At 38.9% G+C, this 13,710-nt stretch overlaps 1 protein-coding gene across 1 annotated transcript; it reads right to left on the bottom strand.

The window, feature by feature from the left end:
- Nucleotides 1-2,719: 2,719 nt before the first annotated feature.
- On the bottom strand, nt 2,720-11,219 carry LOC139714059 (OTU domain-containing protein 3-like). The gene is made up of 9 exons (XM_071625786.1): nt 11,192-11,219; nt 10,903-11,128; nt 10,174-10,322; nt 8,856-8,968; nt 7,760-7,885; nt 6,289-6,432; nt 4,987-5,086; nt 3,919-4,097; nt 2,720-3,071 (listed from the first exon to the last, which is right to left on the bottom strand). Exons 1-9 carry the CDS (start codon nt 11,217-11,219, stop codon nt 2,901-2,903), a joined length of 1,236 nt encoding a protein of 411 aa, XP_071481887.1. The 3' UTR covers nt 2,720-2,900.
- Between the last annotated feature and the right edge of the window lie 2,491 nt (nt 11,220-13,710).

Raw genomic sequence — 13,710 nt, 5'->3', positions numbered from 1 at the left:
ATTTTGTCAGCTTTCCTAATACATATGAAGGGGAAAGCAGGGAGGTTGTTACTATTATACAAATAATACACATCTGCGAGGGAATTAGTAAGAATTATCCACATAAGATACAATGTACCTTTGGAACATTCTAACATGCCCAATGTGATAATTGAGGGTGTTTGAATTGTTTTGACAGAACCGAGTGTGGGTAATCACCGGTATACTAACGCCCATTGAAACAAATGATGCATATTATTTGTTTAAAAAAAATTATGGAGTGGACACGTCTCATATGATCAGTCCCACTTTAACAGCTCTTGCCTTTCTTCAGTCAGAAGAATTTCACAATGGAGGCATTCACAGCCATTTTTGTGAGCAAATAAAACAGTGAAATCTTGCCCGGTCACAATCTGGACGTGAAAGTACTCAATGACCAGACATTACATGTGAGGCAAAATAAATGCCTGGTCATGTGTGCCCTCCCAACCAATGATTTGATGAAGATCTCCGTCATCATTCTATAAACACCTTTGTTATTCGTGATGTAAGTATTGACTGTGGTTCTGCGTAGTGGGTAGAATGCAAAAGAAAAAGGTTCAATTGTCAAGACTGGTAGACAATCACTCTGGAAATGACAACTTATGTCATTCTACATTCATCACTTCCAAACACAGTATAAAGTTGAAGAAGTACTGGTAGATACTGAATGCATCTTCTCAATATTTGTCCTCATTATAACGGGATCCCTCCCCCTCCCCTCCCCGTGCCAAACTGATGTTCATTTGTAGGCCTTGCACAATCATCATAATGCTTAAGTAACCACTTAAATATTGAATATTGTATTCATGGAGGAGCCCATTGTACAGTTGTGAATTTGTCTCGCACAAAAGCAGTGGGAATAGACCTTTTTTTGGTGGTGAAACAATCACAAAACCGAAGCATTCAAATGCCCAGGCAATGGAGAGGAAACACAATGACATAATCTTTGCAGCGTTTCTGGTGCAATATAGCTCTAAAATGAGCACGACCATTAAGTCACATTTCTGAGTGTGGCAGAATAGCCACCATTGAGGCCATTTTGTGGTCTATAACACAAGGAATTTACATCTGATTGCATATTCCCTTGAACAGGCCGTAGACTACCAACAAACCATTACCCAATAAATGAAGACAGATTCAAATGTGTCCCTAGACTGTAGGCAAATTGGTCACACTTGAAACTTGCAGTCATGGTTAAGGTACAGAGTGAACTTTTAATACTAATGTTGGTTGTAATGCAGACCACAGAATCAAAAACACCACTTCAATCTGTAGCTGGTGTCATACTGTGCCCATACATTGGCAATTCTTTTATTTGTATCTTTTTGTTCCCCTCTTGAACTAAAACTTAAAACTTGTTTTCTTTTACGATGCTGAATTCACACAAATGTTTATCATAAAGCATGAATTTTCACTGTGTGGGCCGTGACTTGACACGAAGGATAAAAGAAGTTAATTTCATTCTGCACATCGTTTGCAGGGTTTAACACTTACTTTTTTCTCTGGTGGGCCCAATTGGGCTACTGAAATATTTCGATACAGGTATGACATTTTGGTGGCACAAAAAAGAAACGTAGTGGCCCAAAATAAAAGGAAATATAAAAACCCATTTTTAATTTTAGCTACCTGATCAGGCCCCCAAAAGATAACCTTTTTGGAAATTTGGTGGCCCAACATCAAATTTTAGTGGCCCTGGTCCACTGCTAATCTCAAGCCCTGTATTTGGCATTAGACAGGACACTAATTATATTTGCACTTTCAACATGAAATAATACAAGCAGGAACAGCCTAAAAGAGAAGCCATAACATAAAATTCTACATTGCTCAGTTCACCTGCACACGGTTCTAAGTTTCCAACACACTTACTGCAAGGCCTGTGACAAGCAGTTACGCGGTTGAGGCAAATTATTCAAAAGTAGATAACATCATGATAATAATAAGCTCTTGTTAACCTAGAGTAGCCTTTTCAGTGTTACTATAATGGAACCTTGTTATAATAAGGTTGGATACAGCAAAATACCTAATATAACAAGGTGTTTAGGTTGGTTTTTTTTTTGCAGTTCTCATCCCTCTTATAATTATTATTTTGCTTTTATCCCTGATATAAAGAGATACTCAATATAACAAGGATATTCTTGTGGTCCCAAGCAGCTTGTTATTTCCCTGTACCGCTCATCCTGATGGCCCAGCAATAATCGTCGTCCCAGCATTGCCAAGCCGTCACTTTCATTCCTGGGTTTAGAAGGAGATTATAGGTAAAATGTCTTGTCCAAGGATGTCAGTCCTGGCTTTAACTTGCTGAGCTTTCACATAAGCATTCAGTAATCCATCCCAAACTCGACCAAGTTGTTGAGAAGCAAACCCTCTCAGGTTTAACAATGTGCCTCAGTCCAAGAGAAAGGCCGTGGTGACACAACAGAGATTGGGAGATAAGCTAATTTCTATTCACTGACAATTAGTTTCCAGACATCTGCGCAAGTCGACGAAGAAAGCACTCCAAAACGTAAGCAATCGGCGAACAAAGCACAATAAGGTTTAAATGTGTGTGAGACATCTTTATGGCAAATCGCTGAGATTCACACTGGAAATAAACTGACGAAGCGTTCAAAACACAGGTTTTGTAGCATTACCTACTGAAAAGCATATAATGAATGTCTGCATCTCTTTGAGATCAAATTCTCCTCTCGAACGCCCAAACACAAAGAGCTCCAAAAATTAGGAAGGCTAGGCTGTAAGCCGGCTACGGGGAGAAGGGGAACAGCTCCGGTGTTGAAGAAGGTGAAGAAGCATCGCTAAACTCGACCTGGCAGAGGTTCTGAAAATATCAGTTTTCCCTGAAGAGACAAGGTTGAACTCAGTCCAGCGAGAGAGAGAGTGTGCTATATCGACAGGGCGCCCATCTGTCCGACGAGTACCACGCCGCCGCTCTCCTCATCGCTGCTGTTGGTGGTGTTGCTATGGTAACTGTCTCCCTGCAGCCGCTGTCGATGCCGCTCCATCTGCCGCTGCTTCTTTTCCTGCTTCTTCAGCGATTTCGATTTCCTCCCATTCTTTGGATGACATAAAGCGAGACAGCACACAATAATCAGAGCAAGAAGGACTCTACTCAGGCAATGATGTCCTCATATCTTCTTTAGATTTGTCGTTTGAATCATAACAGGGAAAATCTTGCATGTGATGTAAGCATGTCAACTGACTATAATGTCCCGATAAGTTAATGCAAAAGATCTTTCCAATAGCCCTTGGGAGCTTTAAATATCGATATGTCATAATGATTTGTGCCAGAATGGTTATGTTTTTGTATTTTGCACATAATGCTTCTATCAGTAATCTCCCTGTATTTGGATCGAAAGAAAATTCATGTTTTGTTTTGTTTTGTTGGTTTGGGGCATTAGTTGTTTTTGAATGGCTTGCTTGTTTTTCTTTGTTGTGTGTTTGGCTTTTTTTGGGGGGGGGGGCAGAAATTGCTACTTGAAATAAGTACGTACCTAAGCATATTACAAAATATTCCAAACAGTACACAGAGGTCTGCCATATGAATACCATATCAAAATGAGAATTGCTGTTGTATTTTCTTCTGCTAAACAATAACTTATGTTTTGATTCCACAGAATTAAACATGGACAAAATTCATCTTACTCAGCTGATCACGAAAAAATTCTTCTTTTACAGTAGACTATATAGTGTACATTCAATAGTGCAGGCTAACAATGGCACATCTTTTTTTTTTTTTTTTTTTTTTTTGCTTGTTTGTTTTTTGCGAACAAAGTGGTAGCATCCAGCAGCTTATGGCTGTAAAAGCCAGAGGCTAAAATTCTGGAAATGACTGGGAAACAGGTTCGTCATGCATCACCATCCTTGGGTGTGAAATGCTGAAATTCTTGTACATACCTGGACGTGTTTTCCGCCTTTTCCACCTTCCGTCCTGTTTGGCTGTGTCTTGCTGTTACTACTACTACTACTGCTACCATCGGCCTCGTCGGGAAAACCGAATATCCTCGTGCCCGACCCGTTGGAAGACCAGATTCCCGCGGCTCCTTGAGGCGAGCGCTCCCCAGAGTCGACGTCGTTAGATTCTGGACGGTGCAGCAGAACGGATACAACAGAGTCACTTTGAAGAGTCTATCATGAAACTTGCATTTATACCCTTTTGAGAACTAGCTAGATCGCACAAAGATTTTTTCTTTCTTTCCTTTGCATTCAGTGAAGGAAACATACAATGTATATAGCAAACTTTGGGGCAAAGTTTGAAACCTGTTCATATAACTCTTGGTTTAACTGTTTGACCCACTTTCATTGCAAATCATGGACTTCCAAAATTTCCTGGCAACTGTGATAATGCTCATTACAAAATGTAGAACACAAGTACAACCTGATGTTTTCACAGTCTTTTTTTATGATATGATATTGATATTACGTGCTAAATTTCAGGCACAATATATTTTTGTAAAGTGTACTGGGATTACAAAATGAAAAAGGAATCTTTGACACGGTATAGATTTTTAAAAAATATCTGTTGTTCTGCTGATAATCCTCTGTCATTTTTCTTCTTTTATTTTCAATATATTGATAAGTACATCCCTTCCATTTATTTTCTCATCATATGACAAAGTCATTCCCAAACATACAATAGTACCTCATGGTGTTTCTGTAAAACTCCTAATCAGTTATACTCAACATGGCATGCTTAACATATCACATCTTAAAAATCTGAGAACAAAATAATTGTAAAAGGACAGATAGAAGGAATGTTTGGCAAAAATATAACAGATTTAAGCAATGAAGTACAGAACTTTAAGGAAATTAAACAATGAAAGCAAAGAGTCAGTTATATTCTCTAAGTAATCTTGAGAACATAGGAATTTCAAAAAGAGATAGATAGGAAGAACGTTTCACTAAATACAAAAAGGGACAGACAACTGAGGAATAAAAGCAAAGAGATGAGTATATTAGACAATGGCTCACCATGGTCCCACTGACTCTCGATGATCTGCAGAAGTACTCCGACGGTCGCGTCAACATCGAAATCGCAATCCTCCAGTGTCTCTCGTATCAATTGCACATCCTAACGTTACAAATTGTAATCAGAGCAAAGAAAAAACAGAAAGAAAGAAAGAGTCAACTAGAATGCCTCCGCTTCTTAGTTAATCACTATATTTGCCATAAGCACATCACCTTTCATTTACATTTTGATGAACCCCACTATTCTTGACTACTGACCAAGGATTGACCTCTCACCCCTTCTGAACAAAGGAAGTTTTCTCCAATTTATTTATTTCCTCTTCACAATAACATTACATCTAGAGAACGCATTAAAGCACAAGTCCACCTTCATATACATAAGGATTGAGAGAATGCAGCAATATTAGTAGAACAGATCAGTGAAAGTTTGAGGAAAATTGGACAATCCGTTCTAAAGTTATGAATATTTTAAGTGTCTGCACAGTCACTGCTGGAAGAGAAGACTACTACAGTGTATGATGTCACATGCATACAACTATATAAGGAAAATAAAAAGAGAATTTCACAAAACTATACTTTTTGAATAAAGTGCACAGTTCTTCGACTTGCAACCGACGTATATTAAGGGTAATATTATTCCCCCTGCCTTCTGAAAGAGAGAAGTCGAGTGTTCTTTTGTTATGCTAGAAAATGGAAATAATATGTTGAATTTTCTTTATTCTTTCTTTATATCATTGTACTCATGTGACATCACAAGGTATAGTAGTCTTTTCATCCAGCCGTGACTGAGCAGAAACTTCAAAATTCATAACTTTTTTACGGATTGTCCGATTTTGCTCAAACTCTCACTGATGTGTTCTACCAATATTGCTGCATTCACTAAACCCACATGTCTATAAAGGTGAACTTGTCCTTTAAACTCAATTTTCAAGACTTTTGTTGATTGAACCGACAATTCAGGCAACCAACTGTTTGTTCTTAACAGAAGATATCACCACTGGGCAATCCTAGCTGAAGCTATGACTGAAAAACACTATTAACTAAAGCTCTTTGTAAAGTTACAAAAGACTTAAGAAAGACTGGTGATCAGTTCTTGTGCTGAATTACTGAAATTCTGATAAGTACAGCACATAAGACCTGATCGCCAGTCGTTCTTAAGTCCTTTGTAACTTTACGAACAGCTTTATGAACCCCTCCCCCCCCCCCCCCCAGTAAAGAACAGTGATTCTTTTTTATCTTGACCTCAACAGCACAAATTATACAGAGGTCATGACCCAATCACTTACATTTTGCATCTAGTCTCACCTGACAGCCTGTTTCATCCATAATATTCAACTCTATATCTGACAAGACATCTTCTGCACCGTTGGCGTACTGTGAACTCATTGCATCACTGGACTTGGTCTTGGAGTTGTTGCCAGCTTTTCCTTTGATACTGGACCATGACGTCTACAAAATAAAACAGAAAGCAAACACGATAACAAGCATTTCTTTTATGACACTTTTCGAGTACATGCACACAGAACAGCCAACATCTTTGTTATCAATACACATTGCATATTTTTACATCAGTGTACGATTCCCAAAATTCTTTTCAGGCTGTCGCATCTTCAGGCTATTTGCTTTGATAATTAGACAAATTTGTATAGCGCAGCTACTATGTAAATATACTTTACTGCGCTGTGATGAAACAGAGCTCCCAACATTGTTATTGATTAGACACACAAAAAATAAGTAACAAATTAGTCAAAGGCTTCTGAAAAAAGGTAAGTCTTCAACAAAGATTTGAAGACGGCAAGTGACGAGGCCTTCCTCATATTCTCAGGTAACTTATTCCAAAGTTTTGGAGCAGCACAACTGAAGGTACAATCCCCCAAAGTTACTTTTGTTTTTAAGTGAGGTTGCTTTAGAAGCAACTTATCCTGTGTACTTCGTAAATTATGCAAATATGGATGTGATTTTACTGATATTAATTCTGATAGATAACCAGGTGCTTGACCATGCAGTACTTCATAAATAAGTAACAAAATCTTAAATGCAATTCTCTGCCTTACTGGCAACAAATGTAACTTCATCAAAACGGGTGTAATATGTGAAAATTTTGACGAACTGGACACAAGTCTCGCACATGCATTCTGAACACGCTGGAGCTTGGTTATTTGTGAATCTGGCAAGCCAAACAATAGCCCATTACAATAAGCAAGCCTGCTGCTAATGAATGCGTGAACGAGAGTTTCAGCGTCTTCCTGGCTCAAATATCTACAAATGTGACGCAAGTTATGCAACATATAAAAAGCAGACTTGCATATGGTCGATATATGCCTCTCCATGTTTAAACGATGACAGCCTTCTGCATTCATATCCCACAATACACTGTACCATAATCCAGTCAGATCATCGTTTGTTCCATAACCATAAATAGCTCCAAAATAGATGTGTTTTATTCTATTTTCTTCACTCTGTTAGCAGTCCATTGCACACATAAATGTCAGTTATGTTCAGGTGAACAATATGTGCAAAGTGTGTGCCTTATTGTTTTCTAAATAAATGGCTGTATTTCATTTTATAATGTATTTTCCATGTAGAAAATCCTGAATGAATTGAATTGAAATGAAAATAAACTATTGCATGCTCAACAGTAATAGTGTACAATGGTACTTTTAACGACATGTCATATGGTACTTTTAACAGCATGTCACATGATGAGCAGTCGACCAATCAGATAGCAGCAATCTCTTCAGGCATTGTATAACATGGGACAGAGACCGGCACTCACCTCACTAGACCTGAAGTTTGTAGCCTTCTCGGAGCTATCCCCACGTCTGCGCACGCTAGAGTAGTGATCCCCGTTGTGGTAAGATATATGCAGCTCTCGACTGGTTGGGCTGTCATCACCCACAATCTGTGGGGCAAAGCAGATTCATCAAGTCCAGCATTCATATTGGGTCTTCTTGCATGCATGTGTGTTTGTACTCACTGCCAGTTATCTAGACATCATTTGTAAAACTCAACACTCATGTACTGATAATGATATTTACAGATGAATTAACAGCTAAGAAATGTTCACAAGTTGTTGTGATCTGCAAGTCATGGGGCCGCTGCAGCATACTCTTAAACCTCATCTGTTTAGATTAAACCTAAGTGTAACATTCTGTGCACTCAGCTCTTATTCATGTTAAACTGACTGGGACTCTAACCTCCCAAAATCTGATTACATGGCAGACTGAGCCCCATTACTACCCTAAATACAAGTACATCACTTCTATTAACTAGAAAAAACACTCAGAGAGCACAGACCTCCACCAAGCAGCTCATTTCTACCCTTATACACATATGCTATTAAAGAATAGTCCTGTTTGCCAATGACAAAGAATCCTTTCTAGTAGAGTGTCTATACCTCAGCTTCCCACTATGTCTCAAGTGTCTCTGCTTCATCATCTTATAAAACAAATAATGCACATCATTTTGCTTAGGCACTAGCATAATCAATTCTACTTGATACCTTCAAAACAGTCCAAACACCCTAGGCCATTGCCTTAAGCTTGGGCATGTTAGATTGCTCCAAAGGTAACGGTACCTTGTGTGGGTACCCTGTAATTCTTACTAATGACCTTACTTATGTGTATTCTTTTTTTTTACTATTTGATTGAACATCACACTACCATCTACTTGTCATCATTTGTGTAGGTCTTCTGCTCTTGAAATACATGCATGTAACTGTTCCTATACTACACTATGCTACACTGTAGTCACATTCACACAAACAAAGATACTCCTGCTGTGTTGGCTGCCTGCTAGTAAATCTGTTACTGCACAATTGTAGGTACTGTTCTGTGTAGTTTTGTTTTGCAGGAAGTGGTGAGGAAACTTACCTTCCAGACAGGAAGATTGAGTTGATGAATTATGACATTGACGCCGTGATTACGGGCGAACGCCACGATGCTGTCATTTCCGGCGTACGTCCCTGGCTTGCTCAGGTTGGACACTGAAAAGGGGAAGTAACAAGGCACGTGTTATCATCACAATCACAAGGACAGAGGGTTATAGTAATAATATGATTCCAAGGTTGATGCTGAGACACATCTCAAGATTAAAGAGAAGTGCAGGACAACTTTCACGTTAATCACAGACAGCTCATGTATTGGTAACTTCATCACCTAGTGACATGTCTCTCACAGACATCAGAGGTCACGATTTACCAATCTTAACAATTTGTCTGTAGTTTGAAGAAAGCATGAGTTATTGAGCTGGCTGGGCCATTTGTTGCTTTACTGTAAGGGATCACTGAGAGATTAGCTGTCTTCTCACAAAACTGAAGATAGATTGATCGATAAATATATATCTAGCAGATAGTATTACACTTTGTATATCCCGTTCTATACTGAATTCTGAAATGTCCATAGACTTAATACACAGGCCACCAGGTTCCCGTATGGAACTGGATATATATGTGATGTACATGTATGAGTATAATGTATGTTGGGTGTTTTTTTTTTCTTTCTTTCTTGTTATCTAATATGCCAGTGGAAAGCGAATTTCTGTATTCATTTTTTGAACAGACAATTCAGTTCCTCGTATCCTTGTTGTATCCTTGTATGATAGATTTATCCTTGTATGATAGATTGACAGATTGATCAACAGATGGCTATACAAAAAGATAGACAGCTAGATAGATTTATAGTTAGTAGATACACACAGATAGATAGATAGATAGGTAGATAGACAGGTAGATAGAAAGATAGATAGATAGATAGATAGATAGATAGATAGATAGATAGATAGATAGATAGATAGACAGCCAAATAGATAAATGGATGGATGGATGAATGGATAGGACTAAGAGAGGTGCATCAACAAATAAGTTGTACAGGTAAACTGGTACTAACTATACATGTGGATGCATGAAAAGATAAAGACCTAGTACCAACCGAACTATAACAATAAAAACAAACATTGTACTTACAATTGTATAAGCAAAGTACATAGCAAAGTTGAGGTTCCAGAAATAATTCCTTTGATGTACACAATATTGCATAGAACTAAAAGGATTCTTTTACAGAGAGAATGCAAGCTTTTCTCCATTAATCTATGCGACCATATCACTGTTTGCAAAACACCACAGTTACACCAGTATATCAGTGGGATAAATTTCTGACTGAGAAGTAGCTTGTGTCACAGTGATTTACTCACGGTGTCTGTCAAATGGAGTGTCATCCTCCATGAAAGGCTCAAAGTCATTCTTGTGGTCTTTCATGTACTGGACGACCTCCAGTCGATAGGCCATGTGATTTCGTCCATGCCCCTCCAGCTGGTCCCCTAGCGCCCGAAAGAGACAATTTCTGCACAGCAAGGATTCACAAAAATGACAAGGAAAGAGAGAAAAATGAAAGAAAAACTCCATTAAACAGAATGTTCATGGTGCAACACTATTATAAAGGACAATCATAAATCCATAGGGAACATAGCTGTACCGAACCTTTTACCATGAGATTGGCCGTGGAGGATCCACCCTCTTTATTTTTTGTTAAAATTATATGGTAATGTTCTTCAGGATAAAAACAGAGGGTTGCTATGCATGAGCTATGTAAGTGTGAACATATATTAGAAATTTTTGTCACAAAACTAGGGAGGAATTTTACACTACATCCATTTCAAAACCTCATTTGTTAGCTCGTCATCTCGTTAATTTGTGGTAATTTGTTGATTGTGTACAAATTTTATGTATGTTTGTTGTTGTTGTTTTGTTTTGTTTTGGGTGTTTTGTTTTTGTTTTTGTTTTTTTATTTTTTATTTATTTTTTTTTTTATTTTTTTTTATTTTTTTTTTTTTTTTGGGGGGGGGGGTCCTGCTTGTTGTTTGTTGCTTGTTTATTTGTTTGTTTCATGGTCACTTTGTTTATTTGTTTGTGATGATACTCACCCATCACCAGGAATGTCCCTGAGTTGGAGACCAATGGCCTGCAGCTGCGTGGTGAAGCTGAGAAAGTTCTGGTCTTCTGCTAGGTACGACTCGTCCTTCCTCATCTTCCTGTAGGCGCTCCTCACTGCCCTCTCATCCCGCTTCCTCTCCAGCGCGTCCCGGCGCTGGCTCTTGGTGGGCTTGTTCTGCCCCTGTCCCTGGCCCTGGACCTGCCCCTGTCCCTGCCCTTGGCCCTGGCTGTTGTGGGCTTGGGCCTGGCCCTGGGCCTGGCCTTTGGCCTGGCGCTGACGCTGCTGGTTCTGGGCGGAGCGTGCCATGGCTGACAGAGGTCAGACTGCAAGATGAAAATAGCAAAACAAAATAAAACAACCATTAATCTGTGAACTTTTCCAGTTATCGACAAAGCTTTTCTTTAAATAGCACACCTCACCAGGAACCTGATTCATCCAGCCCAATGCATTCCAATGAGAGTATGCCAAGTACAAATGTAGGTGAAGTAGATTAGACCCCGAGGTCCTAGTATGCTTTATATCTGCCATATTTTCTTAATTCACACTAGGGTCATTCTCTCATTGCAATAGCCCGACCAGACGCCATGCCCTGTCACGATTTCTGTACAGCGAAAGGGCCAAGGGCTGTGTATAAATAGTCTAGTTATCATTGCAATAAAAATGATAAATGCACTGTCTGGTAGATGTCCAACACATCGACACTGTACACCAAAACCAACACCCCTCTATTTTAGCGTTGTGCATAAAAAACTAAAATGCACGCTTGAGCCCACGCGCTGTGGTTTTCTGTTCTTCACTGGGATTTGTCCTAATATTATTGAAAACCTGATGATAAACAATAGTAACAACAAAACGATGATACCGATTACTATACATTATAAATAGATAACTCATGCTGAAAAAGCAGTATACGACGCACGTCACACGTATTGCCAACAATAGAGGGTAGACACATTCACAAACAGAGTCCTACCACTCCTCTATTAACCTAGGATTCTTTTATCTTAGTTCTAGATTCTACTTCTAATAAACAGTTGCAGTTAGACCAGTTAGCACTAGAGTATCGGTCTGTCCCGAGGAGTCTTTTAGTTTTATTTCTCTTTTTTTTTACGTTATCCCTCTCCTCCGTAAAGTTCAATTGCACAATCTGAGAAAGTCACCCCAAATATTGCTGCATAATGTGCCATGACATTTCAAATTTGTTTGAATGTAAAAAAGCTGTATGAGATTGGGTTTATCGTTTTACATTTGGACCATATTTTATTTGATCTGTATATGCGACCACCCACACTGCTGCACTGGCAAAGCATCAATTAATTACAGGAACCAGTTGCACTAGGATAGCCTTCGGTCTGTAGGCCTACAGGAGGGGATTCCGTGAAGCCAGATGCAGTCTCCGCGGAACATATCCCCGACGACCAGATAGATACAGACCGATCTTTCGGGCAATTATTAATACTAGACCACCTAACTGCTAAGCTTGGTTAACCTGGTAATTTACAGTATTCAAAGGAGACCTCCGGATGATTTTCAGATTTCTACATTTGAACATCTATAAATTAGTTATAAACTGAGGACAGAGTTTCAGAATTTATGATAATTGGGATGTAAATAAGAATATTTTCAAAATTTAGAACAAATTGCATTGAACAAGGATGATGACATGGCAGAGTCACCATAAGCATGATAAGAATGCATGAGTTGGGGCTCATGGAAGCAGAACAAAAGAAAAGGCATGCATAGATTATACACAGGTGAACTCGCAAGCAAGCGGTATTGTAATGAAATTACACTGCTACATTTCTGAAATACATGTATGTGAACCTCCGCCTCCTATGTTATCATCCTTGTTCAGAGTAATTTGTTTAAGGTTTTTCAAAGTATTGTTTCTCTACTCAAGAACCATAATAAATTCCACAAATCTATACATGGAGTTGTCGATTTATGTACTAGTCTACATCACATGATGTGAAATTATGAAAATCGTCTGGAATGTCCCTTTAATAGGCAGGCAAGCAAAGTTGCTAACATGCAATTGGATATATGGGACTACTTGTACTGTCGCCGTTGCCATATCAAGACCAAGATCGCGAAAAGACGCAATGACAAAACACCATTTTGCCCCATCAATTCGCCTACGCCCTGAAGAAATTGTTATCAAGAATTCTTCTTCTACTTACACGAAACGTTTCAGACTTCGGAGCTACGATCCTTCTATTTCATTCGACCGAATATCCAGAGGCCTTATTTCCTTGTCGTCGGCTTCGCTTGTGTATTTTCAGTGGCACTGAATCTGAAGGGAAAACGTACACAAAAACTGTGATGACGTCATTGGAACTTCGTTACAACATGACGTACAATCGACCATGAAAAATGTTGCAATACTCAATGGACAATCTATGCGATTGTTCCGCATGTACTACGATTTGAAAAGAAGCAGGAGAATTGGAAAAGGAAGATATGAAGGAAAATAAAGGGGAAAAAACATGATTTTATTCATTCGTCTGTTTTCTGCCATCAAGTGGCTGCAATATATAGGGTCTACAGATAACTTAAATCAGTCGTCCCTAATCCATGGCATGACTATGAGAGTAATAGAAGCAAGAGATTGTGCCAACAAGATTAACTTCGGTTAATCTAATCGAATATTTTGAGGAAGATAAGGGGGTTTTCCTCTTTCCATTGCTATTGGAAATACCAAATGCCAAATGCCTAAACGGAACAAATTACACCCTTCGCTCATCATAATAAACCAACACGCACGTTGAGTTCTGAGATATAACAGGCCTACTCACCA

Source organism: Diadema antillarum, unplaced genomic scaffold (assembly GCF_040938485.1).
Source record: "Diadema antillarum isolate AM-2024a unplaced genomic scaffold, OU_Dant_1.0 seq00002151_RagTag, whole genome shotgun sequence".
Taxonomy (NCBI): Eukaryota; Metazoa; Echinodermata; class Echinoidea; order Diadematoida; family Diadematidae; genus Diadema; species Diadema antillarum.
This window is presented reverse-complemented; position numbering and strand designations above follow the sequence as displayed.